General features: G+C 46.3%; 4 protein-coding genes and 1 long non-coding RNA gene across 9 annotated transcripts; 3 read left to right on the forward strand and 2 right to left on the reverse strand.

Annotated features, from left to right (window-relative positions):
- Positions 1-396: 396 nt before the first annotated feature.
- afmid (arylformamidase) lies at positions 397-4,673 on the forward strand. 2 transcript variants are annotated; one of them, XM_057036841.1, is made up of 11 exons: positions 397-438; positions 671-761; positions 2,275-2,379; positions 2,462-2,510; positions 2,587-2,672; positions 2,755-2,827; positions 2,924-3,021; positions 3,104-3,182; positions 3,651-3,786; positions 3,910-4,014; positions 4,135-4,673. In XM_057036841.1, exons 1-11 carry the CDS (start codon positions 427-429, stop codon positions 4,162-4,164), a joined length of 864 nt encoding a protein of 287 aa, XP_056892821.1. In that variant the 5' UTR covers positions 397-426; the 3' UTR covers positions 4,165-4,673. The 2 variants fall into 2 exon arrangements, with proteins under 2 accessions (XP_056892821.1, XP_056892822.1); XM_057036842.1 differs by lacking the exons at positions 397-438; positions 671-761 and adding an exon at positions 823-1,655.
- Positions 4,674-4,791: 118 nt separating this feature from the next.
- Positions 4,792-9,736, forward strand: cant1b (calcium activated nucleotidase 1b). 2 transcript variants are annotated; one of them, XM_057036836.1, is made up of 6 exons: positions 4,861-4,940; positions 5,700-5,857; positions 7,741-8,337; positions 8,407-8,547; positions 8,624-8,827; positions 8,904-9,736. In XM_057036836.1, the coding sequence occupies exons 2-6, from the start codon at positions 5,821-5,823 to the stop codon at positions 9,272-9,274; spliced, it is 1,350 nt and encodes a 449-aa protein (XP_056892816.1). In that variant the 5' UTR covers positions 4,861-4,940; positions 5,700-5,820; the 3' UTR covers positions 9,275-9,736. The 2 variants fall into 2 exon arrangements, with proteins under 2 accessions (XP_056892815.1, XP_056892816.1); XM_057036835.1 differs by lacking the exon at positions 5,700-5,857 and having other exon boundaries at positions 4,792-4,940.
- On the reverse strand, positions 9,251-11,339 carry LOC130527978 (uncharacterized). Of its 2 annotated transcripts, XR_008951167.1 has the most exons (3): positions 10,710-11,339; positions 9,795-10,231; positions 9,251-9,555 (listed from the first exon to the last, which is right to left on the reverse strand). It is a non-coding gene; the product is annotated as an uncharacterized LOC130527978 (long non-coding RNA). The 2 variants fall into 2 exon arrangements; XR_008951166.1 differs by lacking the exon at positions 10,710-11,339 and having other exon boundaries at positions 9,795-10,703.
- A 94-nt stretch (positions 11,340-11,433) lies between these two features.
- On the forward strand, positions 11,434-18,792 carry si:ch211-89o9.6 (transcription factor Sp1). Of its 2 annotated transcripts, none has more exons than XM_057036829.1 (8): positions 11,434-11,905; positions 12,816-12,919; positions 13,164-13,281; positions 13,386-13,570; positions 15,439-15,514; positions 15,616-15,731; positions 17,049-17,427; positions 18,003-18,792. In XM_057036829.1, exons 1-8 carry the CDS (start codon positions 11,617-11,619, stop codon positions 18,578-18,580), a joined length of 1,845 nt encoding a protein of 614 aa, XP_056892809.1. In that variant the 5' UTR covers positions 11,434-11,616; the 3' UTR covers positions 18,581-18,792. The 2 variants fall into 2 exon arrangements, with proteins under 2 accessions (XP_056892809.1, XP_056892810.1); XM_057036830.1 differs by having other exon boundaries at positions 13,386-13,537.
- A 421-nt stretch (positions 18,793-19,213) lies between these two features.
- tmem132a (transmembrane protein 132A) lies at positions 19,214-24,851 on the reverse strand. The gene is made up of 14 exons (XM_057036824.1): positions 24,624-24,851; positions 24,195-24,280; positions 23,677-23,903; positions 23,397-23,609; positions 23,183-23,328; positions 22,893-23,024; positions 22,535-22,789; positions 22,174-22,326; positions 21,884-22,079; positions 21,658-21,801; positions 21,361-21,563; positions 21,030-21,249; positions 20,739-20,930; positions 19,214-20,630 (listed from the first exon to the last, which is right to left on the reverse strand). The coding sequence occupies exons 2-14, from the start codon at positions 24,268-24,270 to the stop codon at positions 19,773-19,775; spliced, it is 3,015 nt and encodes a 1,004-aa protein (XP_056892804.1). The 5' UTR covers positions 24,271-24,280; positions 24,624-24,851; the 3' UTR covers positions 19,214-19,772.
- Between the last annotated feature and the right edge of the window lie 2,450 nt (positions 24,852-27,301).

Here is a 27,301-nt window from a genome sequence, read left to right on the forward strand (position 1 = left end):
GGTTGGACCAATCGTGGGATGTCACGTGAGTTTTACAACCAATCAGAGAGATGCTGCCCGCAGCAGACGCGCTCGCGCCAATCCAGGAAACTTTATTTGTCCCGCGCAGCATCTTCAAAGATACCCAACATTCAAATGACCTGTTTTAAAAGTTTCAACACTTAAAATAAAGCTGATTGCGTTTAGGTGTCATCAGTTAAAAAGACATTTCATTAATATTTCGAATGCCTCAGGTAAAGATTTTTCGTTAAATTTCCCCTGATCATTTTACAAAATACGCAGTGTAAACACTGATTTGTTTACAAAGCGTAATCTTCACGTCATGATTCCAAAGTCCAGTCCTCCCTTGTCATTTAGGCGTTATTTTTCCTATCGGTGGACTTCTCACTCATTTCGCTCAGTGGCACACAGTGTCTGACAGCTGAAATGACTAACGATGTAAGCGATATGTTTTTGTTTTCCTAATTAATATAATATTTGACGTATGTAGAACTACATTTTCGAGTACATTTGACTTAATATTTTGGGTGGAAAAAAATTATAAAACAGCAACTGAAATAGGGTCGCAGGTGACGGCCGATAGCTCCGGGGGGCGCTGTTTATCTTTCATTTCTTTACCATGTTTTACCGGCTATCGTTTCCCGGTGTGACTCAGTTCTCTGCGTGACAGGAGCTCGATCGTCAGTATTCACCCTCCCGGTGGTCGCACAGGATGTCTGCAGACGACGTGATTCAGGCTCACGTAAAGGCTCTAAAGGAAGGTCGGTGTGTTTCGAGGCTAAATGCTAAATAAACACGGCTACAGCCAAACAGGCCAATGTTGCAGGGACACAGCCTCCAGTGATCTAATATGGATCACTACCAGTTGTTGCTTAGAAACAATTCCGCTGAAAAAAGTTGAAAATGAACAAACTTTGTTCTCATTCGATTGGGATGTCAAATATCTTATTGTAAATAAGGTATTTTCTTTATGAAGAATAAATGATGGTGATTTGTAAATTAAGTATTATGTCAAAAAAGCTGGTACCTTCTAATGAATGAATGTGGGATATTGGTTTTGATGGGCGTTTAACGTTTTACGTTTAACTTTTAGCCGGATTAACGTAATTTAGATGCAGTCCTGACTCATAGTTTTATAACGCAATTAGCTGTGAACATCAAAGTCCATTAACTGTGAGTAATCAGATTAATGTAACAATCAAATCTTTTGCTCCTGCTTCAGTGATGCGCTAATAGAATAATCCAAGTTTACATATTTGGTCCATTTATCGGAGGACGTTCGTTCGAAGTCACGTGAGACTCGTTCTTCCTGTTATTTTCAAAACATCCGGTCCTGTTGAGCACGGCGATGCTAACGGGTTTAGCATTAGCTGTCATTATGCTCTTTTTATATAATCATTTGGGAAATCTTCAGACATAGGATATTTGATTGTTTTTTACGATCATGTAAACAATATAGCTTCTAATAAGACAGTCATACTCTTTCTTCACTCAAAAACTGTTCACGCTAAACGGGCAGCCTTTTGGGTTTTTATATTCTTAAAAGCACTTCTCACAACCAGATTGGAATTTTTATGACATATGGATGCAAGTGAAGAGCAACAATCATAGACCACATGAGAAGACATCATGGATGCAGAGCGAGAGTTTACAAGGTCCAAAAACATTCAAGAACACAAACAAAACATAAAAAAACCCCAATAAACTAATTTTTGAAACCGTCCATCAGACTGCCAAGAAACCAAGATAATAAAAAACGAGTAGAGAACAGAAACAACAGATCAACCTACATCATGTCTAAAATCTGGTGGAGACAGTAATAACACAACGACCCCTTAATAGAAATGATGGGAACAACTTACATCAACAGAACATCTGCCAGTGAGCCCATGTGGGCATGTTGTTATTCTTGCCCTGTCTTTAAATTTGTTTTATAAAAAAATCACGAGATGGAGGTGGCTATTAGATGTTAAATTCAAAACTGGTTGAGCTGGTTTTAACTTCCATTACTTGGTTTAGGCCACGTGTAAGCTAGTTCGCTACTAAACCATTTTAAGGAATAGCTGCAGGTTATCTTTTATACAATGTTAAATCTCAGTTGTGTTTTTTTTTTTTTTGTCAAATCTGGTGTTGAAAAGTGTGCCAATCAAGAAAGGTACCCATGCTGACATCATCATCCATAAGATTTTGCAGCATTGAATATAATTTGTTTGTATTCTACATGTACCATAATACTATCATCAGGATGTCCCGATTGTGATACTCTGTGTTCAGGGACAGTTCGTGCTCGCAGTCTGGCTCAAACCTTGCTCAATGTGCCCTACGGTGAAGGAGATGGAGAGAAACTGGACGTCTATATCCCCAGCACCAGCTCATTGGGTACAAATGTAGCTGTTTTCACATTTCTCATTTTTCAGATTTGATGAATTATGCATAACTAGCCAGATTTCTTCTTTTGCAGATGTTGATCTTGTCATTTACCTACACGGAGGCTATTGGCAGTTCCTCAGGTACAGTTTTGTGCTTTACCTCTGGTTTCAAACTCCACCTCCAGGTTTTTCACCTTGATTCTTTGTGCTTGTAAAGCAAAGAGGAGTCGGGCTTCATGGCTGTTCCGCTGGTTGATAAAGGTGTAGTAGTGGTGGCGGTTGACTATGACATAGCTCCCAAAGGTACGCTTATTTCTTTTATTTCTAGCTTCAGAGAGAGCCAAGAATAAACATTAAGCTGCGGTCCTTTTAAATCCTTTTTCAGGTAACATGGATCTAATTGTGTCTCAGGTACGCAGGAGTGTTGTTTCTGTTGTTCAACAGTATTCTCATATCAGGTATTTATTTTTCCTGCAATCCACCAACATTCCAGTTTTATCATTTTCACTGGCCCTGTCATTCACTAATGGACACTTTGTTTGCACTGGCCTCAGTGGCCTGTACCTCTGTGGCCACTCTGCCGGGGCTCACCTGGCTGCAATGGTTCTCTCCACCGACTGGTCCCAGTACAGCGTCACGCCTCAGATTAAAGGTAAAGTAAATCAGAATAAAAGGATGATATACAGTATGTCACATCTACATTAATAAGTGGTTCTTTCTGGCTTGTCCTGCAGGAGCCCTCCTGGTCAGTGGCATTTATGACCTCCTGCCCATCCTGTCCACCTACGTCAACGACCCATTGAAGATGACAGAGTATGCCACCTTTAACGCAATGAATATAACAACAATATGATTATACATTAAAAAACACAGAACCTCAAAGCATGGTTTCTGGTGCATGCCCCCTTTTTAATTGAAAGAAAAACTCTCATAATATAATATATATATAATGCATTTATCTCTGTCTAACCTTGACACTTTTTGTGAATAATCACGTAAAAGATTTGTCGAATGTGACATGATGACTGATTCTATTTTTAGGGTTTAAGATGGTAAATCAGTACTCTTGAACAGGAAGGGTTGTAATCTGATTACAGATCAGGGTATTACTGGAATTACACCGTCTCAATATGTAAATGGTCAATTGAATTTCCTTTCTTAAACCGATTACTCAGGATTATGGGGCAGGATTATGCAGCTCTATCTCATGTGCGATTCCTTCCCTCTTCATAGTTGTAACGCATTTGTCTCCTCCGTCCTCGGGATGTTTCTTCTTGTCAGGGAGGTGGCGTTGAGGAACAGCCCCAGCAAGTTTATCTCTCAGCTCAAACATTCCTCATCCGACTGCCACATCATCATGGCCGTCGCTGAGAACGACTCGCCAGAGTTCCACAAGCAGTCCGAAGAATACTACAAGGTCAGTGCTGCTGACCAGTTGCCACGGTTCAAATGCCAGAATTACCATGACCTGGATGACTGAGAATCTTCACAGACATACTTCCAAATGTTTTATGCTTCTCTGTGTTTCCTTACCTCAAAGGCTTTGGAGGCATCAGGACTGAATGTGTCCATGGAGAATGTGGCCAACACAGACCACTTTAACATCATTGAGCAGCTGGTAGACGAGGAGTATCACCTCACAAAGGTAAAGCACACCCAAAATGCATCAGCTGCCGAACCTGGTGTTTGAGAAACGGCCAATTTCCTGTCATACATTTGGCTTAAAACAAAACCCATCTAATTTTATTGAACACCTTCTTTCTAGCTTCTTTTGAAGATGATGGGAAAAGGCTAAGATGATTCCCCCTGGTTGTCGGTGTAGCTCTGCAGTAACACACAGCTCTGCACTCTCTTTTTAAAATATACATTATAACAGGTTTGTATGAATGTAGAGGACAGAAGTGACTCGCTCGAGAAAACATCAACACCACTGAGAGAATCTAATCCACTGCCAGGCTGTGCAAACACTGTATTCCTAAAGACACGTGTAAGGACCGTAGTATTCACGGGATAAGACTGCAGAGCAAAGAGCAAGTCGGAAAGTGACATAGTTACGTTTAGTTTTTCATTTAAACTACCACAGTTGTTTACATTGTTTGACAGTGGTACATTAACATGGACTATATGTTCTTAGAAAAAAAAACCATCACAATAAATGTTTGAATGTACATTATGCCAAGTGTGTGGGTGAACATTTATATCCTGATGATGCAGGATGACATTCTAGTTTGGCACTTGGTTAAAATAAACTGTGACATTATCCCTGTGTGAATAAAGTTATATTTAAATATTAAATTAATCAAAGTTGGTCTAGTTTTTGAGTGTCTGGGCAAATATTTAAGATGCAAATACAGTCAAAGTCAACTTGTCATCTATCTATCTATCTATCTATCTATCTATCTATCTATCTATCTATCTATCTATCATATGTACCGCATATCCAAAATAAAAAGTTAATAATAACAACACATGTGCACTGGCTGTTGGACTTTGGAGTCAGTCACCGACACTGCCGACCACCAGTCCGTCGGACATGGCTGACCGGTCGGACCCGAGGAGCCTCTGTTCCGGGTAAGATCCACACTTTCACAAACACACGGGGGGCGAATGAGCGATCGATTCCACAGCAACAACGGCGACGTGTCCAAAAAAACCCGAAATGAAACTGCCAAAGGTTAAATGTGCGGGGTGTTAGCCCAAGTTAGCTCGCTGGCTAACGGACACGTAGCCCGGCGCCGGCTGGGAGCTTTGACAACTTTGTAAAGTCGGTTAACGTGAAGTCGATTAACGTGAAGTAAATTACACTTGGGTGAACATTCTCACAGATTCGGTTTTATTGTCACTCTTTATCTCACCCTTTTCCCGTTTTTTCACCGATTTGATCGTTATCCGCTTTAGTGTCCATAAGTTTGAAGACAGGCAGATGTATACCAGATGTTTTGGATAAATATATATAATTAATCGCAATAAAACCATAAATGATGTGCTCTTTTTATTTGATTTCTATACTAAAGTGTATTTGCATTACATTGACATGTAAGAGTCCTGAACAATGATTCTATACATTAAAATCCACGGTGTAATATATTTATAGATTCATTCAATCTTTAAAACTGTATAGACCTATACATCTAAATGTCAATGAACAACAAAAAAAAGGTTAGGTGTCATTAAGGAGTAGTGGGACCTGCTGGATGTGACTAATACATTAATCACCACCAATTCACAACTAATTACCCAATGGTGGAATTATCTGTCTCTAATTGCAACCTTCTTTTTTTTTTTGAGTCAACAAAAATTTCCTGTTTTTCCATCTTGGCTCTGAAACAGGATGTAACATGTTTGGATAATATAATGGAGGAAAAGGAGGAGACTTGGAGAATTAGAGATCAGTTGTTCATGTGGGGCCGAGCAGCGAGGGGAACTGCAGGCCATTATGTGAACCAGCGCGATGGTCGCAGAGTCAGGGCACAAGAGGCGACGGAAGGGTGAATAATTGCATTTTTCATGGGCATGTCAGTGTTTGGGTTTGTGCTGCCGAGCGATGGCAAATTGTGCCTTCAATGGCGACAATACGGGCATTATTTGCATGCCAAGAGTCGGTGTGAATTTGATAAGGAGCAAGTTATTCGTGGATGTGTGCACTTGTTTAGAACAGTGAAGAGAGGAAGGGAACAGGATACTTTAGATCTGCAAGTATTGTGCCAGTTTGTACTGGCTTTCACTAGTTTAAGATAATATTCAAGGTTTAGTATAACGAGAGGCTTGGTTGGCCAATTTATTATTATTTAATTGATATTTAAGTGGTCCGCTATCAGACACTCCTAATGTAGATTATCGTTGTGCTTTTTTGTGCATTTTAACCTTTTCTAGCTGTTGTGTACCACATTCTTCCGTTATACTTTTCAATCTGGAATTATTTGTACTTTTGAAAGCAATTTCCTTAAAAAGGAAATTGCTTTCAAAGTGCAATAATGACTGCGCTGTAGTACTCACGGCAGGCAGTTGGAGAGAATCAGACGTTCCAATATCAATCGCAACACATGTTGTGATTTACTATTGTGATTGTGCAAGTAAATTAAAAAACCCAGTTTGAGTTTTGTGAGCAAACATTGCTGTCACCCACACTCCCATTTTAGAGGTGGTCAGTACTCAGAGGGAGTTATTGTGATGTTTTTAATTGCCCCGGTCAGAAGCAGATTTGGCTTTGTCCAACTCCGCCGTGCACTGACCCGCTGACCTCAGACCCCACAGACCCGCTTACTTCTACTTTTGTTTGTGCTGTGTAATTAATGTATTTGCATGATGTATGTCTATTCTCTTCTCTGCCCAGCCTTCCGTCAGCACCCCCCCATATGGGCCCGGTCCTGCTCAAGGTTTCTTCCAGTTATAGAGGAGCTTTTCCTTGTCATGAGAGTCAGACCCTGTAATGTGCCTAGAAACAATTTTGATTGTAACAGATTCTATATAAAGATAATTTAGGAGTTCGCAAATGAGTTTTAGGAATGAAAGAGAAATATCCTATGAATAAACTTTATTTTAATAATCATATTTATTCATCAGGTGCGCCAACCACTGCAAAATTATGAACATCCTTAGAGTAACTAAGGAACAAACAAGGTGGATTAGTTCCACAGAACAGGTTGTCCTCAAGGACGTCCTTGCACAATGTCAAATGATTGTCTTATAAAGACAATGATAAATTCTTCATCAATATTTTATGGTTACAGCTTAGTTGCAGATGAAGATTACCACATAAACCCTATCTTCCCCCAGCTCTCAGTGGGAAAAAGTCCACTTGTTTAGGGTGAAACTGTAACCTGAGCTGCACAGTTCACAGTAAATACAGGCTGCACCTTTCTACCCCCCAGTGTGTGGAGTAGGTTGGTGGTAGACGTTCGTGTGGTGATCTGTGCCGGGTGTATCCCGCCTCTCACCCAGTGATGCTGGGATAGATTCCAGCACCCCTGTGATACTGAACGAGTGGTGGTGAACAGAAGATGGATGGATAGATTGTGAATGAGCCCACTGAGTTTTCTGTTTAATGGTGTGGTGGCTCATCTGTTATGGACGTTTTAATCATAGGCGGACACACAATGTGCTTACACGTGGCCATTTTAGTTTTTTTTTTTTTTTTTTTAAACAGCAGAACAAATCTCTGTTGTGAGCAGAGAACAATAGGAACAAAAGGCTTTTTTTCCCCCCTCCATGTTCTCCTCCTCCGTGGTCGTTCTTAAATCCTCCACAGCTAGTGTGTTTTGTCCCATCTTATTTCTTACGAATCAGTTTTTTTTCCCCTCTGAAAATGTCTGATCAGTCAGTCTTAGCCAAGTATCCACATTTACAATTCCTATTTTCTTTCTGCGTTCAGCCCCTGGATTAAATAGCCTTGACTCTCAGTCGAAGCCTGACAGCGAGGATGAAAACGCTGCTCCCATGACCTCGTTCAGCGTCGCCCTCCAAAGCCTCCTCCTGGCCTTGTCGTCGGTTAAACACGCCGCCGGCTCCGATTTGCGCTTCTATCCTAAATGGCGCGCGATCGCTGCGGTGGCCCTGCTGACCTCAGCGCTTGTGCTGTACCTCCACTGGACGGTGGGGGGCAGGGACGCCGCTACGCACGGCCACCGCCACCGCAGCCGAGTTCAGAACTGGCAGATGCAGAGTGGGGGAGACGGGGGCAACTTCAGGCTGTCCAAGAGTCCAAATGCTCAAGGGCATCAGAAGAGGGAGAAGCCCTACAACGATACATACCCGTTGAGTCCACCGGTGAAGACGAAGGATGGAATCCGCTACCGTATTGGGGTCATCGCAGACCTGGACCAGGCGTCGCGGAGCTCTAAGGAGCAGACGTGGCTCAGCTACATGAAGAAAGGTTACCTGACTGTTTCAGACGACGTCGGCAGGCTGGCGGTGGAGTGGGACGCCCACACGGTAACCTTGAAGAGCTCCCTGGCTGAAAAGGGACGAGGTAGCGACCTCCGCTGAGTTCTGCCACGCATCATTGATATAGATGTCTGACCGAATCCGTGTTCTGCAGGTATGGAGCTGTCGGAGTTGGTGGTCTTTGACGGTCATTTGTACACTGTGGACGACCACACTGGTGTGGTTTACAGGATTTTGGACAATCAGGCCGTTCCCTGGGTCATACTGCCTGATGGCGATGGCACCGTTTCCAAGGGTCAGTCTTCACCGCACGTTCTCCTCACTCACGCAGGACGGTAGCGTCAAGTCCTCTTCAAACTGTCCTTTTGCAGCATTTAAAGCGGAGTGGCTGGCAGTGAAGGATGAGCACCTGTATGTCGGCAGTCTGGGAAAGGAGTGGACCACAACTACCGGGAAGGTTCTCCACGAGAACCCAGAGTGGGTGAAGGTTATCGGCTACCGTGGTGATGTGGAGCATAGGAACTGGGTGCCACACTATAACGCCCTGAGGAGTGCAACAGGGATCCAGCCACCAGGTTCTGACCACTTTCTTTGAAAGAATAAATTCATATATGCGGATGTTAAGGTTTGTTTTTACGGTGCTGTTTTCAGGATACCTGATCCATGAGTCGGCCACGTGGAGCGAGCGTCTCCAGCGCTGGTTCTTCCTCCCTCGCCGCGCCAGCCACGAACGCTATGACGAGACTAAGGACGAGCGGCGCGCCACCAACCTCATGCTGTCCTGCCCCGCAGATTTCAGCTCCATATCCGTGCGGCACGTGGGGCCCTTCGACCCCACCCACGGCTTCTCCTCTTTTAAATTCGTTCCAGAGACAGACGATCAGATCATTGTTGCCCTGAAGTCTGAGGAGGACGCTGGCAGGATCGCCACCTACATCATCGCGTTTACGCTAGACGGTCAGATATTAATGCCCGAGACAAAGATCGGAGATGTAAAGTATGAAGGCCTCGAGTTTATTTGATGGAATCTTGGCTACATACAGTACATCAGTCACATGGACCTTCACACTGGTCAATCACTGCCCAATAACAGGTTTTATTAGTCTTCTTAACGACTTCGTATTGATGCAGGTGGAGTCGTTTTGAGTGTAAATCATCACGACAGTGTCTCCTGCTGCACACTGTGACATTTAAGGCACGTGATTAATGCTTTTTACACAAAGCAGTATGTTATTCACCTCAGAGTTCAGATAATTGTAACACAAATGTTGCACTTACATGTTTACAGAGTGATTCCAAATTCCTGTCAACAAAAAATGAAATGCTCAGGAACTATGCCACCAATTAAAAAGTACAGATAGTTTGCCCAATATCCTATTTAAGACTGTAATACAGTATACTGAATTTATGTCTATTCTAAAACCCTTTTGGTAATTTACTAAATATTTATTAGTTTCAATGTAATAAAAAACTATCATCTCTAACCTTGTTTTTTTTTTACAATTACAAAGCACATTTAATTTTAAGGTTTTACAGTCTTACCTCCTTATTAATAAAGTCCATGCACCGCTCCTTCTGAACAAACGCATTGATAACCTGTTTGTAGAAGTTTTCCTTGTTTTCCTTCAGTTTTAAAAGTCTCTCTGTCTCCATGGAGATCACATGGAGACCTACATTCATTTGTCTCGCACAGTCAAAGAATATGCCATATTTTGACCGGCTCTGTAGCTTTGTTTCATCACAATTCTGTGACATTTCCCTGAGTTTTGCTCAATACAGCAAACCAAGCAAAAACCAGGCCAGCCCACCGAAATGATCAAGCCTCGCCGTTAATGGCTTTTGTCATCCTGAATGTTACAGAACAGTCGTCTGCCTCCACTCCGTCAGGCCAAGCGCGCTGCATTTCTTCTCAAATTGGTCACAGAAACAGTCCAACTCCAGTCTCATGCACTCCAGAGCTGCAACAGTGTCGTGAATGCCTGCAAGACAATATTCAATGTCCATCGCTTTGTTTTGAAGGCCTCTGAAAAGGGCATCCGTTTCCTTGAAAATGGCCTCATGCTATAAGGAGAAAGCACACGTTTTTCCACAGCCAGCGATCTTATCCTGCTGCCATAACCTGCGTGTCATTGTCCCAGTCGTCAGGAATTTTCCAAAATGATCTGGGCATGCACTTTGCTGGATGCAACAGCACCAACAGTGGGTAAACACGGCCATATAGCGCCATATGACAGGAATCCGACATCTGTGGTCTCGGCTCATTCTACAGCAACAGATGGGGCTGCATTGATCTCCTTTTTAATGTCATTTCTAATGACATCAGCGACTGCTTCAATTAAATCATTCTGCATTCTATTTGACAAACCAAGAAAATACAGTGGATGTCTGCAAGTGTCTTGTTAGCCTGTTGTCTTTCTCAGTAAAAGCATGTACGGGTTTAACATAGTTTTCACGTACTTTCATCACTTCCACGAAAGGCCAGCTGGTGTTTGTCAAGAAGGCAGGTGGCATTGATGAGATCTTTCAGAGCCGCTCGGTTCTGAAAGATCCGAGTCCACATTGTCACAACTTGAGAAAAGAAGGCAGGAAAAAAAGAAAAGGTGGTTTCTTGCGGTACATCCACACAGCCATCCTTGTCGTATCTACAACGTTGTTTGGAAAGAGCGAGATTTGAAATCCAGTTTAGAAAACTGGAGATATAATTCTCCATTTAGAAATTAAATCCAAACATGGGGGGTAAATGAACGGACGGCTGCACACTCAACTTGCTGTTTCTTATTCTGCGGCCGAGGAGTCGCAAAAAGAATCACTGGGATCTCGAGTGTTCGCCCCCTACCGTCAGGCGAGAGAACTGCACACCTCAGAATCTTCTTCTTTTTTCTTTTTAATGGCGGTTGGAAACGAGCGAAAGCATTACCGCCACCGACTGGTTAGGATGTGCTTAGTGCGTCTTCGCAGCATGATCGCACCTCACTGCGTACATTAACAGTTTCGTTCACATACTTGAACTCATTATAAATTTCAACATGGTTGAAATACTCAGTCTGGCAATCATAGTGGCCTGAGTTTAAACAGATATTCAGCCCAGTAGAAAATTTAAACTGTTGTTCATTTGCGATTCCTCGCCAGGTGGTGGCGGTAGTTCGCCATTTTGTTGCCTACCGAGTACGTGTAAAAGCCACGAAGAAGTACTTGCTGTGCCGAAAACAACGGACTCCTTTCGTTAGCCAGAATTCCCTTTTTTATTGTCATCGTGATCGAGACTCGGACAGACAAATGTTTACATTGGTGTACTAGTTTGACGCAGCGATCCAGCAGGGGGATCTACACAGTGGCGTAAAGACAAGGAGTCCCATAGTGAACAATGTCCAACCGCCTGGCCTTTCAGACTCAGCTGGCCTCCATCATGGAAGCGCTGGCAAACGCAGCGGTAGCAGAGATCTGCAAACTGGTCGACGATGACTACGCGGTCGTCCGACTGCAGATGACTCAATGTCAGACGGAAAATAAAGTCTTGAAAAGGAAGTTACACCTACTAGAGCTTAAGATGGCCCGGGGAACCGCAGAGAGGAGGCTCCGGGAAAGCGTCATGAACCGACCCAGGGTTCAGATCCACACCGGAGACAGGCTCAGACAGTCCCCCCCTTCCTCCGGTAAATGGACAGCAGTGGTGTCGTGTTGGGCTAATGCGCTGCTTTAAAGCCGAATTTCATTTTTGGGACATTCAAATAATTGCTTTTCCTCCAAGAATAGTCGTGGTGAACCGAAGTCGTCTAAGAACTACACCTTAATCATGACTTTAACACACCCAGAGATGTCTTTACTTTTTGGCTTCAGAGGTCATTAAAAGGAAATAAATACACATCTGCTAGTACCTACTGTTTCCCCTCTAAACATTTAATGTATTTCCATCAAGTTATCGTCGGTAGTTGGCGGTATAAGCAACATTTTATCATTTTCTCACATTTTAAAAGGAGGAGAAGCTTTTTATGCTGCCTGCAGTGGACATGGAGACGGTGTATTTAGACAGTCTTGGTGTGTTTCTGTACCCTGCTGAGGACTCCATACCCACCGTGGGATGCTACTGTGGCCCTGTGTTGCTCCAATTCAGCATGACTTTAAACAAAAATGCTTTCAATACTTTTTGAATGGGGTCTTTGCAGACAACACACTGGGGATGTGCAGCATCTTCGCAGCCCGTGCACCAAAATCTGAATTTTACATTTAAATTTTGATGATTTTGCAGGTGTTTTAAAACTATCCTGTTAACTGAAGAGCTAATTAATGGATCCTGGCGGCCCTGAGAATAGTAGCAGGAATTCACGATGTGCAGACACACAGTCGCCATGTTGCTTCAGTAGAAAAAATGGAAGAATTTGACCAGAAAAACATTCTCGTCATGACAAAAATGCCACTGTAGCCAATTCTACATCCACAAAGTTAAGCCCCCCTATGATGAATGCATGAATGTGTTAGTTTATAATGGGAATTCTATAAACTTAGCTAGTTGATGCCAGTGGGGAGGAAACGCGCTTTCATTAAAAGACGTTTGTCTCTTTTTAGATGGTGTGTTTCACCCTCGGATGGACATGGGTTTGTGGTCCGAAAGGGCCGCTGCAGGAAACACCCCCGCCAAGCTTATTCACTCCGACAATGTCGTGAGCCAGGTGAGCCCACCGTGGAGACTGTGTCATTGTGTACACACAGAAGCATAAAGTTCTGAAGGGATTGATGGGCAGCTTTACCAATATTTTAGGAGCGCTTTAAGGACCTTTTAACATTTAAGGACCTTTAACTTGGCTGCCCTGTTGCCACCGAACGGCATTTAAACGGCTGCTCGCTTTGCAAAACCACCCCGTGTTGTAGCGGTATGGCCGTGAATCTGAGGGTGACCGAAATTCTGTTGTTCAGTGTCCAGACGTGGAGCTGGTGGAGCCAGAGGCGGTGACCGTGAAGGAGGAGAAAGTTGAGCCCAACGGCTCAGAAGAGGAAAAAGCAGAACCGGACGTGCAGCTAATAGGAGATGACGGTGAGCACGCGATCCGAAAATCCGAAAAATCCGCCACGCTTAATTTAATGTGAACAGAATGTCATGTACAGGCTCTTAAGGTGTTCTTCTTCTTCTTTATTAAGGTGTGGTGGACTGTATCCCTTTTGGAGCTGCAGGGTCCATCCTGGAACATCAGGACAGCCAGTCCACTTCCTGCCAGCTCCAGCACCTTTCCGGGACTCAAAGCAGGAGGATGAAGCGTAGCGGCGGCGGCGGCATCAGCGGAGGAGTGGAGGTCAGTGACTCCTCCCCTCATCTTAAGTGTGAAGTGAGTGACTCGCAGCAGGAAGCCACAAACCCTCAGCAGTTTGCTGAAGACGGAGGCGCAAATTTTGATGCGCTGTGCGTCGACGGCGGAAGCGATAGCGCGCTCGCTCGACAGTTTGACGAGCAGTCCCAGGCCGTCATGGAAGGACGGGGACCGTCGTGCTCATATTCCATGATAGCGGCCGATTTTCCATCCACCAGTGCGAATGGCTGGACTGGTTGCAGCCTCGGTTTCCCCCTCTCCCAGCAGCTAGCCGATGCTCACAAAGTGCACCATCCGCCCGGCAGCAAACAGAGACTATTTGTGTGCAGCTATTGTGGAAAGGCCTTTAACAGGCCCAAGAAGGTGGAGATCCACCAACGTGTCCACACTGGGGAGAAGCCGTTCAGCTGCTCCACCTGTGGGAAGATGTTCTCTGAAGCTGGGAACCTGAGGAAACACCACCGGGTTCACACCGGGGAGAAACCCTACAGCTGCGGCGTGTGTAGTAAAGGATTTGCCTGGATTCGAAATCTAAAGGCGCACCAGCGAAAAAGCCACCCAGATGTTTACACCGAAGGAGACCAGACCTGAACTCTCTGTTTTTGGCTTGTTGTTTTTAAATTTCACATAGTGATACTTCAGTTCCCTGTCCTGTTTTTGTCCTGTTGTTTTAGTTCGGGCATCTGTTCAACTCAGAGGGACGTAGTCATTTTCTTTTCATTAATAAAAAACAAAAAACAGTATTGTCCAATTGCCAACTCAGTAGGTTTACTTTGTAAATTTATAGACGGTACTGTGCGAACTGAAATAACATCCGAAATTTGATCTCGAGTATGGGAGCGAAAATGTTGAGGATATCCAAAGTCACCATTGAAGTGCTGTGGAGCTGCTCAGTGTGTTTGTGCTGGTCCGACAACAGTCAGAATGTTGAGCCGATGTTGTGAGGCTGAGGGGCAGCAGGACGGCGACGGCTGGACGGACAAACCTGCACGTTAAACGCACCTGATGTGGTTTTGTAACAGAATGATGTCAGTTTGCCAAATAAAATGTGCTTGTGGGAACATTGTGCACATTCACTTGGTTGTTTATTTGTTGTTTCTGGGTTAATAAAGGCTTATTTTTTTGGTTCCACGTGATCGCAGTGACATTTACCAGGAAGGTTTGGCACTGCTGGATTAGATCTCATTTTTAGTTGTGTGATACACCCACAAAAATGCTTCAAAACCACCTACAGTCCCAGTATAAACCGGTTAGAAAGGCCGCCAATAATTTAGACCATGTGTCTTTCACGCTCTGGACACAAGCAGGTGTTCAGAACCGGTGTTTTCACCTCTGCCAGCTCATTTATTGAACGCACCCGTTAGTCTCTGACAGAAACCCTTTCACAGCTCTTAGACCGGCTTTAACGCTTCAGCTCTTCACCCCCCCGGGAGCGTCTTTCTGCATCCTGCAGTTCCAACCCTGAAACTGTGAAATCAGAGATGGGAATCGGGACACAGGCTTCATCGCCCCTGCCTGTGGTTTGGGTCTGACATCGCTCCTGTGTATCAACTGTTGCTGCGTCTGTCCCACGGACATCCAGTTTAATCCGTGTCTGGATGCAGTCAAATGGAGCAGACTTAAGAAGCTTCCCCTAAAACGTGTTATAGATCTCTTTTACAGGTGTCCTGCTCCTCAGGGTGACGTCTAGGCTGCGTACAGTCAGGCTATTGTACCGTATACTCAGATACTCATTAATATTGATAAATACATACATTATTGCCTATTTCCTATAGTGCTGATCCATGTCTCCATTCTTTCTACTATATGGATTTGAGCTGTGTTGTTTTGTAGCTATTTTGCTCATTATGTCTTTTTATGGTGTGTTTTTTTTTCTCCGCCTGCAGTCGGAGGAGGAGCCCGACTTGGTGCTGGTGAAAGTGGAGGAGGGAACCCGGCAGACGAGCCTCAGCATCCAGGAGGGTGAGTTGGTGCTTGTATAGTCGAAATCGCTCCTGCTGGAGTCGTAGACGGCGTCTGAAGTGGGGGGAAAGATGGTAAGATGTCTGTGTCTTTGTGTTTAGGTTTAGTGGAGTCCAGCACTGACAACTACAGAGGTGTCCAACCATTTGATGACACCTCGCAGTCTTCGGTCAACCCGCTGCCTGACGAGCAGGAGCGCGCGTCGGACGTCTCAGAGGTCAGCCATGGCCATGCTTTGCTTTGGACAGCTGGTGGGGGTGGTTATTGTCAGGACGGCGGCCTCCCGGGGCCCTCCTCCCGCTGTGTCCCTGTCCCTTTCCTGCCCGCCGCACAGCCTGGAGCAGAGCTGGGCTCCGTGAGGGCCCTGGCTGCTCAGAGCTCAAAAGGAAGGGGCTTGGCTGAAAACTGTAGACGCTATTTTCAGGAAACTCCTCTGATTAATTTGCCCCAAGAGTCCAGGCCAATTCAGGCTTTGGGTTTAGGACCTCAGCAGTTTCTAGATTCAAGCCCTCAGAGAGTCCCAAAGAAAAAGCTCTGCGTCTGCAGGTTCTGCAGTAAAGTGTTCAGCTCCCCAGCAAATCTAGAGTCCCACCTCAGAACTCACACTGGAGAGAGACCCTACGGCTGCACTATATGCGGCAAAAAGTTCTCCCAGTTCTGGAACCTGAAGATCCACAAGAACATCCACACCGGGGAGAGACCGTACCAGTGCTCCTTGTGCGCTGAGAGGTTCTCTGACCCAAGCAACCTGAAGAAACACCAGAAAAGACACCACCCACAGACGTAGAGGCCGTCACACTGATCATGTTTGAGAACTTCCGATATTTCACTTAGTCAGATTTCAATTGAAAATCTTGTTGGAACACGGAGAAATAACCAAATATCAGTTTAATAATTCAGGCTTAGTTGTGGGAACAGATGAGTGTAAAAAGGCTCGTTTTTAAATGGCAAATGTCAGATAAATTATGAATTCACATCCATGGATAAAGCCCAAAGCCTGTATGTCCATATAAATATGCGCATATATATATGTAACTCTTGAAAGAATGTTTGGAGCCAAAGAAATTTTAAACAATCTTGGATTCTGAATGAGGAACAGCAATACGTGTCCCATGTTCTTCCACCCGTTTCAGACTGGAACAATACCTCCATTTCTTCTAAGCCTCTTTAGTTTCCTCACGGCTGTGTACTTGTAAAATATAAATCGCGTGTTTTCTATTGTGTCACAATTCTGTAACCTCTCAGTGTGAATCATTAAAACGTATTAAAACTAAATGTGAATTTGTGTTTTTATTATTAGCTGTTTTAAAAAAAAAAATCTAACAATTGTGACACAATATTATCAAATCTGGAATACCTGTGGAACAGTGTATATTCATTTAATAAAGGTCCTGTTCCACATACTGTACGTACACACAGGTACATGTATATATGTCTAATAAGGTCATGAACGAATCGGGCTCTGCTAATGCTAACGCTACAAATAGATCTAAAATGTAACACAGTTTTTGTGTTTGTTCTCCTGATTTAACAGCTGGAAGGAGCTCAGAAGCCCCCCGTAGTGGTTCAGGATCCTGGTACCAAAGCAGTGGTTCAGCTGAAGCTTCAGGAGAGCAAAACAGTGTTGAGCCCTTCTGGGAACACCCATCGCGGCCAGTTGGGTTCTGACTACTCCCTCTTTGAACTGGAGACCTTCTTCACCCGCTGGGCCCCGGACAGTGAGTCCGTGGCTGCCAGGGATGGGCCTTCCTGCTCTTTTGCCGCCGGTGACTCCCCGGATTGTGGCCAGGACGGAGTCCTGATCATTGAGTCCGAGTCACAGCCTCAGCACGGCTCCACCTCATCGGTGCTGACCATCAACGAAAGGCCCGGTTTCTCCTCTACAGCTCACGTCCGCCGTCTGGGGCCACAAGGTAGCAGACATCACCACACCTGTGCATTACAGTAACTGAGCAGTGTCCCCTCACTGTTTTCATTCTTTTTCTCCCATCAATGCTGCGGAGAAGTTCATGTAGGCTCTCACAAACAGGCGTGAGTGCAGTTGAGCACTCATGTCAACATTTACCCCAATAAGGGGTCGAACCTTTTACATATATTCTTCTTTGTCTTGGCCTCTATGTCCCTTTTGGGGTCATGGGGATGAAGCCAAGGCTGGGTCCACCCCTGAATGTTTTGCTAGCTCATCGCAGGGCCCTATGTGAGCATTTGGCAGTTCGGTACCTTGCTCAAGGGTACTTCAGCGGTGTTCCTGCACGTTCCATGTTTCGTCCACACCGGGTTTTGAACCGGGAACCCTCTGCCTCCCAGCCTAACAGACAGCTCCCACCATCAGTGATATACTGACAACTATATTTTTAAGCTAGAACAGGCAAATTGTTGCGATGACGCTAGCAAACGTGCACATGGCAAAGCGATAGTTCTCCGGTATTGGTACCTGTTACGTGGTTTTGTGGACGTACTCTCATGGGCTCGTGTGTTCCGTCCACAGACATGTTGGTGTCGGCACCTTTCGGGAAGCAGCCCCCGTGGAGCGGAGCGCCAGCCGTCACCAGAGACAGATCCGCTCCGCTGCTGCTGCGCGGCAACGGCGGCAGGATTTCCGAACCACCAACGGAGGCTGCTTCTACGCAGACTGCTGCCACAGAGGGCGGTAAAAGTTCTACCTCAGTTTTTTCTGTGAGGGGAGCTAAAGCGGCCCACCCCAGCGTGGACGCGGCTGCCGCTGCGCACCACCAGGGCGGCTATAACGCCCAACTCGGCAGCTTACCAGCGGAGCGTCGGCGGAGGAGTTATATATGTCGGGTCTGCGGCAAAGCTTTCTCTGGTCTGTCCAACCTGGAGGCCCACAAGAGGGTCCACACGGGGGAGAGGCCGTTCCGCTGCGACAGCTGCGGAAAACGCTTTTCTGAGGCGGGCAACCTGAAGAAGCACCAGCGGGTCCACACGGGGGAGAAGCCATACGCCTGTGACCAGTGTGGAAAGCGCTTTGCCTGGATCTGCAATCTAAGGACGCACCAGCAGTCCGCCACACGCTGTGCCCCGCAGGCCAGGGGGGAGCTGGCGTGACGTGTGCAGCCACTTAAACTTACTTGAAGTTGAACTTCTTTTCATTTATGGTCCAGGTGGCGTTACCGACGGCCTCAGTAGCTGTCGGCAGAGCAACACAAGTTATTTAATGGGAGTTTTGAAGTGTGTTTCCTATTAACTATCTGCTGCAAACACATAAAAATGTATTTTTGGCTTACAATCCACAACTATAAAGTTTACTTTTGACTTTAGGTCTTTTCCGTATGTTTCGATTCTTCTCTTTCCGTCTTCCCTTCTCCTTCTTTCCCCACCCGACCATCAGCCGGAGCGTCGCCCTTTGAGCATGGTCCTGCTCAAGGTTTCTTCCTGTTCAAAGGGCATTATTCCCGCTTTTGCTGGGTCAGGGGGGTGTCTGGTTGTTTTGTAAATCAAGTCCAGTTGAATAAAGCTGAATTAGTACCACAGAAAGGGCAGTTTTTGCTCAGTGACAACAGGCCATCCACTCTAGACCAAATTAGACAAGCCTGGGGTTGAAATCCAGGCAATTCCAAACCGGATTTTCTATCTTTCCGGGCAGAAAATTGCTTTCAGTTGTCTACCTGGTAGGTCAGAAAACCTGGTTGGTTTGTGACGCTGGGTTTCTATAATCTGAAAGAATAGAGTGAGATAAGGTGTCTTATTTTGTCTTTATTTTAACAGTGTTATAAACAGTACCGATGCATTAAAAGTAAATAGTTAAAATTACAGGGTGAGAATCACTGGACAGAACAATTACAACACAAACTGGAAGGTTTAAATAACACGGACGGGGAATCTAATCCATAGATTATGCGGAGCCAGAGTGGGTGATTGTTTAGGCGGATTCTTTAATCTGTGTTGTGGAACATCCCACACGATCTAATCGGATGACCTCAAAGCTGTTTGGGAAAACCCTTCACTTTGATTTGGTGACCTGGGAACGGCAGAAGGAACTCTCTATTTACCACAACATTCAGGAACCTGCAAGTTATAAAAAAGAACCCGTCAGTGGTCACAATAGACATGATTTAGGGCGATAAATATAAAAGTGGAATCGAACTCTTCTGATGGTTCGTCAAAGCTCCCGGTCCCCCCCCCCCCCCCCCCGAGATCGATCCCTGGTCCTCCATCCTGACAGTAGAAACAGGATAAAGGCCGTCAAGCAAGCTCGGGAATCCACCAACGCCTTCTGGTTTGTGAGTTCTGGGTTCCATCAGCAAATGATCTCGACTTTGTCGTCATCCCTGTCCTCCTGCTGCTCCGTTTTCTCATCCTCCGTCTTCTTCCTTTCTTCAGCTTCCTGTGCAGCTCGCTCTGGTTCTGCTCCCGGCTCCGGTTTGGAGGTCCCCCTGCCTCGCAGGGCGCTCGGGAGAAAGTTGGCGAGGAAGAGAACGGCGAAGATGCCCAGCAGGGAGAGGACGGCCGCCACGCCCACCTCCAGGTCGTGAGCGTCCTCCTGCTGATAGCTGTCCTCTGTCCAGCCTTGCTTTTTTTCGTGGCTCGAGGAAAAGTACACAGCACCCTCCTCTTGGCCCGGCATCTGCACGGCTCTTTCCAAGTGCTTCCCATATACAGTTTCTCCCTGTGCCACCTTGTTCCAGCCGTTGTTTTGCTTCCCGATCTTATAGTCACTACTCACATTCCTGTGTCTATAGTTGTTGGACACATAAAGGTCACCGTTTGACTCCACCAGTATGTCAGGGATGTCAACATCAAACTCCCTGCCTTCCCCAGTTTTGGGCAGGAAGCCCAGGTCGAGGTTGACTCTTATCCAACCAGACCCTTTTGCTAGCATCCTGGTCCTGCTCCCTTCAGATCCCGTCTCGTCGCCTTCGTTGACAGAGCTGGATGCCGCTTGCTGGCCGTAGCAGATGGAAATGAGAAGCTCGGCAAACAATAAAGGCCCTCCTCCGTCCCCTTGAGCGAAGGCGCGCTGGCTTTGGCCAGGTGGGACTACGACCACGGTCTCAGCCAACGAGGAGAGACTCAGAAAGTGGGGGAGATCGCTGAAGGAAGACAGGAGGGAGGCGGTGTCGTCACTGAACTGAAGCCACACGTTGACCGATGCCTCCTGGAAAGAAAAATGACAAACTGAGGATGGTTCCTCCTCCAACCATAACGGTATTCCATATCCGCCGCATCTCTGTGGCCATACTGGTGGAGTTAATCCAAATCTCACCTGCTGGTGGTTGTAGAGGATGTTGTAGGCCGTCACTGTCACCGTGGTGATGAAAGGGTGAGCAGGGCTCGCCGTGACCGACATGCCAAGGTCGCTGACCACCTGAACAGACAGGTCCCCGGGGTTGACAGGTTCGGTCGTCACGGTGATCTCACATCTACCCAGGATACCGTCCCACTGCTCTGAGATGACCTGAGGAGATGAGCAGGAGCGGGATATGAACCCTATTCAGGAGGTGACGGTGTGAATTAAATTCCGGGTCCAGTTGGAAGCGGTTATCCATCAACCTACGTGCAATGACGTCTTTCCGGGTTGTAAACCGATGATGTGTTTCTGAGGTCCAAAGGAGGCCACGCGAGGGTCCTCAATTCTCAGCAGGTCGAGAACCAACTCGGTGACGTCCACAAACCAGTCCGGGGAACCCAGGAGATGGGTGGTTCTGCTGTTAGAGTCTTGGGCAGTGAACTGAGTCAAAACCTGGATTGAGGACCGTTGATAGACCGGGACACACCTGATGAGACAAACACAGGCTCTGGTGGCAAAAAGGTAGCTTTATCCGCTCGGCACCTTCCCCTCACCAAACCGAAATCATTACTTTCCCCGAGCGGTTGGAGTCTCTTACCCCTTCTCTGTGATGTGATTCCAACCATTGATGGCATTAAGAACAGGGTCCGAGAGGGACACTTGGAGGGGAACCGAGGGAGCCCAGACTTCTAGACACACGGAACCACGGAGCGTCCCCAGGACAAACTCCACCTTTGCACACGTGCTCCCCAACCCTGACTCACTGCCGTCTACAAAGATGGCAGAGCAGTTGCTGGTTACCTGGAGTCAGAATAGAGATTAAAGATGATCATGCTAAGTCACCTGCATAAAAAAAAATACAGTGGTTTCCTTTTTAAATACGGGATATCCAGACCTTTACGGTGTTCTCATCAGCTGAATAGCACGTAGCAGCGGAGGTGACGTCATACACCTTCTCGTCGTGGCTTATGGCGAGGACCATAACGGCGAGCGACGCAGGCTGGTTGGTCAGTATGGCTGTGTTGATGAGCATGTTGCTCTGGGGAACACATGGTCGTGGGTTACATTTCGAAAACCCGCATTCTGAGTTTTAAAACTCTGAAGTGGGACGAATTCAGCACCTCTGTGATGGGAGCAATTCCAAAGATCTGATGATCCATGAAAGAGAAGGTGCTCACTGCAGCTCTGGAGGGGATTACTGGTTTACTGTGGTCAGAGTACTCCACCCACCAGTCCACATGGACTGCCATTGCAACTCCAAAGCTGCCCTTTAAGGCACTAGCTGTTAGACACGCCACCTGGTGGAGCGGTTTGGAACTGCAGGGAGATGCAGACTCTTTTTCAGCATTCAATAAGTCTGATACCAAAACAAATAATTGCACATAAAATGAGGACTGAAAAAATGATTTACTTGATTGGATGTTTATGGATGCTATGTTTGCGGCAAATTATAGACACCACGTCGTGACTGGAGTCTTGGCTTTTTTCCAGGGTCACGTCCCACAGGTCAGGGGTCAAAGATCTGTGGGCCACCACCGACACCAAGTTCTTCTTCACCTTCAGCCTGATGACACACACTGACTTCAAAAACAATGTATGCAGGACTTTACGGCTCAGCAGAAGGACTTTAACATCAGGAATGAAGGATAACAGGCTTGAAATTCAGTGTGGAATCCATGTGCATTGCAAAGTCCTCCACCAAAAAAATAACCTTACAAAATCCGAAGTTCTGACCGTACTCTACGTGGCAGGCAGAAATACCTTTTATTTACCTTATTATAACCACCTCAGCACTGAGGTTGGCTCTCAGATTCACCGACACCATGAGCGGCTGTCCGGTCAGGACCAGACCCCTGTGGTAACGGATCAAAACGCTGGTATCCAAGCCGAGCTCTTCAACTTCTCGCCCATTCAGACAGGTTTCTTTGCTCCGGCTCTCCTTTCCTTCCATCTCTGACTCCTTCAGCATCACTGCTTTAATGTGGATGAGCTGCTGCTGGGATGGAGCTGTTCTGTCCTCCACACACCTGGACAGGTGTGAGGACACGAACACTTATAATCTTGATCCTGAGCACAATTTTTAATAGGTATTAGAACCAGCGGCCCGCCGAGGTGGTCCTCATCACATACCCTTGTGGCTCCAGGTCCAAGTCTGCCATCATGCTGGAGGATGAGTAGTAAAGCTGTACTTGTTTCTGCACGGAGCCCCGTTCGTATCTTAGAGCCTGTGGGAATTCCGTCTTCCCAATTGCTGAACGGTGCCTGAATAGAACATTGATACAAATATTGTTGGGCAACCCGTTCAGAAAACCAAAAGGATACTATTCAAACACTACCTGCTGATTTTGAGGAGGTCCCTCCTCCATCTAAACGTGTGGATTTTGTTGAAATAGAGTGAAAAAGAAAAGAACATCTGGTACCTTTTCTGCTTTCGGTTGTGACGCTTGTGTTGGTAGCGGAGAACGCTCTGCCGCCTGTCCACAACCTGGTTTGACTGGTTGGTGGGTTGAGTCCTAAACCAGTCGCTGGGCAGGGTCAGGGTCACCACACACAGCCCGAGAGGAGGCTGGAAGAACCGAAGGGATGGATGAGAATGAGAGAAAGAGGTCAAAATCCCCCTCCTCTGGGTCTCACCTGTGTCATGCAGGAGGCTCTGTGCTCCTCTGTCTCCTTGAAGGCATGCAGGGTGATGCAGGTTCTCCTAAACCTAGAATCGCCCCACTTATGGAACAGAACTCGCACTGTAAACCTCTCCCGACCTTTAGCATCCCTCTCTCTTTCTACATGCTCTGAGAGGAGGGAGGCAGACAGGAGGTGCGAGGGGGGGAGGGCAGGCTCTGATAGGAGCTGTAAAAACACACAAAACGTAGCTCATTAGCTTCAGCACCAGCTGACGGGATCTGTCAGAACTTACCTGTGTGACTGAGTACGGTCCGAATGAAGCCCGGAGGCTCGCCGGTGGGGGGTGATGATGTGGAGGCACAATGAAGAGGCTCTGGGAAAAGGAGAAGGGGCTGGAGTTTGAGAAGAGGGGGCCCAGCTCTGCCTGGGTCAGAGGGAGGAAGCGCCAACTCTGAGGGATGACGGCCATGTCCACTGGCAGGGAAAGAGGGAGGGGGGGCTGAAGGAGGGACGGCGGGACTAGGGGAAGAAGAAAAGAACTCTTACTGTGACTGTAAACAATTCTCAAACATCAACCTTCTACTTTTTGAATGGATGATTGAATGAGCACCAGAATGACACCTTAGTTCAAACCCACAGACCGAATTGTTCTAGATCCTCCCTTCTTAAATCCTCCCTACCTTCGTCACGCAGGTCCTCTTGGGCTGAAGAGCATAAACGCCCACGTGTTTGACCCTGGCCCCCTGGACGTGCGTGCACGCACACACACCCAAACGCCCGCACTATTGTGCAGCCAAAGGCAACACTTACATTCCATCATGATCCAGAGGAGCAGCGTTGTTCTCACTCCTGCCCTGCTGCACGGGGTGTCTCGCTGGTTGGCCATTCCTGGAGCCCTGAGGCAACACAGCTTTCTGTGACAACCAGGAAATCACACCATGTCCCCCCAGGTCAAGTAGCATAGCAACGATGCTAACAGAACTATGTAAAAAAAAGTGTAAATTCTCAGAATTTAGAGACGTCCCAGTCTAAAACAGAACCAAACAAGGAAAAAACAGGATCTGATGATTGGGATCTTTCAGCCTGTGGAGGTTGTTGTGGTCACATGACTGCTCACACATACGTACAGACACACTCCTAACGCAGTAGCAACACACACACTGCATATGATGACTGCACCAGCTAACTGTAATTAGCCTCTCTCTCTCACATGCACTCACATGCACCCATTTCACCCACCTGTATGCAGTGGTTTCAGCTCCACATCACGTTTTCAAAAAACAGGAAGTTTTGTTGTTTGTTTGTTTGTTTGTTTTTTTAAAAAAAGGAAAACTATGAAAAAAAAGACAATTTTAAAGACACTACATGAACTGAAATCGACTCTATAGTTTTGCAGATCAGTGCTGGTGCAAAGCTGCTATAAACCTTCTCTCTTCCTCTGGCTCTCTTTCTCTCCCACCCCTTCCTCTCTTTCATTTTCTGAGCTGGATTCACACAATAGCGATTTACTCATTTAAAACAGTAAATAATCCTCCTCTCTCTCTCTCTCTCACGCTCACTCTTTCTCTCTCCAACATCCCTCCGTCCTCCTGCCCTTTCTTCACACTCTCTTACCCCCCTGTTTGGCTGATTCCCTCCCTCCATTTCATCATAAATCTGTATTATTCCTTTGTTCATCTCCATCTTTTTTGAGTAACAAGCAGCAGGTTTCTTCATCACACTCTTCTGAAGAGTCAAACTTTTGTATAACCAGTTCAACCAGTGTCATTAGCTAAATGGGATCGTTACAGTAGGATTTGAATACTTTTTGCTATTGATGCTACTCATTTAGCTGTTATTTTATAACATGATGACAATATTTGCTGTGCTTCTGAGTTTTTTTTCCCCTTTCCAAATATCTAAGGAATATTTAAAGTTAACTGCAGTATCTGTAATTGAGCAGCAGGATAGATGCCGCAAATTAAAAATAGACACAATCATAAAACGTGTTCATATTTAACCGCAGGGATCATCAAAGTTTTGTTATTAGTGACGATCAAGCACTTTTGTTCCATCTCGTATTACCATGTAAGAGTAATCAGTGTAAAGGAAACACTAAGCTAGCAAGTATGGAACGGTGTGTGTGTGTGTGTGTGGTGTGTGTGTGTGTGTGTGCGTGTATTAATAGGGCAACAGAAGGAGCTTAGAGGACAATAAATGTGACACAGAAGAGCTTTACAGAGAAGCAAGTGGAAATGAAAAAAAGAGAAACACAACATTTACTGAGCATACTCCATATCTTTACATCACTCCGCAGTTATTTCACACATGCAGGCATCAATTTTCAAACAACAACATTACGGGTTCTCAAACGGCCCGAAAGATGGAGTCCACTCCACTGGAACCAGTGCTGGGCAGGATGCTGGTTCCCAGCACATAGATTGTAATAAGTGTGTGCATGAACGTGTGTGTGTGTGTATTTGGTGGCGGTGGGGGTGAGGTGCCCCTCCCATTGTGTGTTGCATGTTGCATCTTGGATCCTGGGTGCCACGGGGTTACTGTCAGGGTGGGGTGGGTGGCCCAGCCCTGGGTTGGAGGAGGGGTGTGTGCACTCTTGGGCTTGTGGGACCTCACGGCCAGATATGCTGGCGTCTGGGAAGGAGGGGTTTGGTTTTTGGGTGGAGTTGGGAATGTGCTGTACCTGCTCCCTGCTGGTTTTTGGGGTTCAGGGTTGTGCCTGGTTTTCTCTGCAGGGGGTGTGAGGAGCTCAATTGGTGGCAGCTGGCATTGCAGGCGGGCGCACCTGCAGGCAATTTACATCTGGCCACCTACTTAAGGAGGGTGTGCCTGCCTCTCAGGGCCAGAGTCTTGGTTTCCTTTGTATTGGAGTTGTGTGTTGCTTTGTGGCTTGGATGTGGGAGTATTCTGGCTTTGTTGGCGTGGCTTTGCTTGGTCTGTCTTCCCTGCACATTTGAGGTCTTCATGCTGTTTGCTGGACCTGAGAAGTGCAGAGCCTGTCTCCGGAGTTCTCTGCAGTCCAGGAGGACTGCTTCAGTCTTCCGTGTCTCCCCGGCATGTTCGAGACCTCCATGCCGTCTGTTGGGCTGGTGAGCATGCTGAGCCTGTTTCCCGAGTTCTCTGCAGTCCAGGGGGACTGTCTCTGTTCAAGGACTCACCTGTGAAATGTTGACGTCAACTCCCGAGCTCCCTGCTGTCCAGGAGGACTGCTTCTGTTTACTTTGAGTGTTCCCCTGTAAATAAAACTCTTTGGACCATTTTACCACTGTGTCCTGGCCTGCTCTCGGGTTCTGTTGAAACCCCAAACATGACATTGGTGCCTTTTGTTGCTCTGGTGTTCCTTTGCTGTCCTGCTCTGGGGTGGGATTATGGTTCTCCAGGAGATGGTTGGTCTGTAGGTCTGTTCAATCCTGCAGGGGTCACTGGGATCTCTGTCTTTCTGTGGTGCTTGTGGCCCGCCCAGATCGGCGGGTGGGGTTGCAGACTGACACACACACAGATACTGCCTTCATATCTAGAGCTACCGATACACATTACACACGAGCGAAGTTGGAGACAAACTTTGGCTGCGATATCACACTTATGAAAGGTTCAGTGGGGGCATGGAGGCAAATTTGGTTGGTTGTGGTGTTGCTGCGGTCTGAATTTGTTTATTATTTATAGTAGTTTTCATTATTGTTGAAGTCATGGAGCTCAACAGGCCCGTCCTGATGAAGCAGCACTGTCTGATAAAAGACATTCACACGCCAATGCTGCTTGTCTCCATGCTGGTACAAGGGGGAAACAAACAAAACAACCCACCCAAACAAAAAAGCCCGATTGAAATCCTCGGCGTTGGCTGTCCCTTCCTGTCTTTTGTCATGAGATGTCTTCATCTGTCTGCATATTTCATATTTGTCTCTCTTTTCCTCTCATGTAAA

This window comes from Takifugu flavidus, chromosome 6, assembly GCF_003711565.1.
Source record: "Takifugu flavidus isolate HTHZ2018 chromosome 6, ASM371156v2, whole genome shotgun sequence".
NCBI lineage: Eukaryota > Metazoa > Chordata > Actinopteri > Tetraodontiformes > Tetraodontidae > Takifugu > Takifugu flavidus.

Bases quoted from the DNA above. Each gene is read 5' to 3' on its own strand.
- si:ch211-89o9.6 (XM_057036829.1), top strand. From the start codon at position 11,617: ATGTCCAACCGCCTGGCCTTTCAGACTCAGCTGGCCTCCATCATGGAA. The intron at 13,282-13,385 runs GTGAGCACGCGA...TTCTTTATTAAG, and splicing joins GCAGCTAATAGGAGATGACG to GTGTGGTGGACTGTATCCCT. The intron at 15,732-17,048 runs GTCAGCCATGGC...CTGATTTAACAG, and splicing joins GCGCGTCGGACGTCTCAGAG to CTGGAAGGAGCTCAGAAGCC.
- afmid (XM_057036841.1), top strand. The intron at 2,673-2,754 runs GTACGCTTATTT...ATCCTTTTTCAG, and splicing joins CTATGACATAGCTCCCAAAG to GTAACATGGATCTAATTGTG. The intron at 2,828-2,923 runs GTATTTATTTTT...CACTGGCCTCAG, and splicing joins CAACAGTATTCTCATATCAG to TGGCCTGTACCTCTGTGGCC.
- cant1b (XM_057036836.1), top strand. From the start codon at position 5,821: ATGGTCGCAGAGTCAGGGCACAAGAGGCGACGGAAGG. The intron at 8,548-8,623 runs GTCAGTCTTCAC...GTCCTTTTGCAG, and splicing joins CGATGGCACCGTTTCCAAGG to CATTTAAAGCGGAGTGGCTG. The intron at 8,828-8,903 runs GTTCTGACCACT...TGCTGTTTTCAG, and splicing joins AACAGGGATCCAGCCACCAG to GATACCTGATCCATGAGTCG.
- tmem132a (XM_057036824.1), bottom strand. From the start codon at position 24,270: ATGGCCAACCAGCGAGACACCCCGTGCAGCAGGGCAGGAGTGAGAACA. The intron at 20,931-21,029 runs GTAGGTTGATGG...TCATCTCCTCAG, and splicing joins CCGGAAAGACGTCATTGCAC to GTCATCTCAGAGCAGTGGGA. The intron at 20,631-20,738 runs GTGAGATTTGGA...TTTTCTTTCCAG, and splicing joins TCCTCTACAACCACCAGCAG to GAGGCATCGGTCAACGTGTG.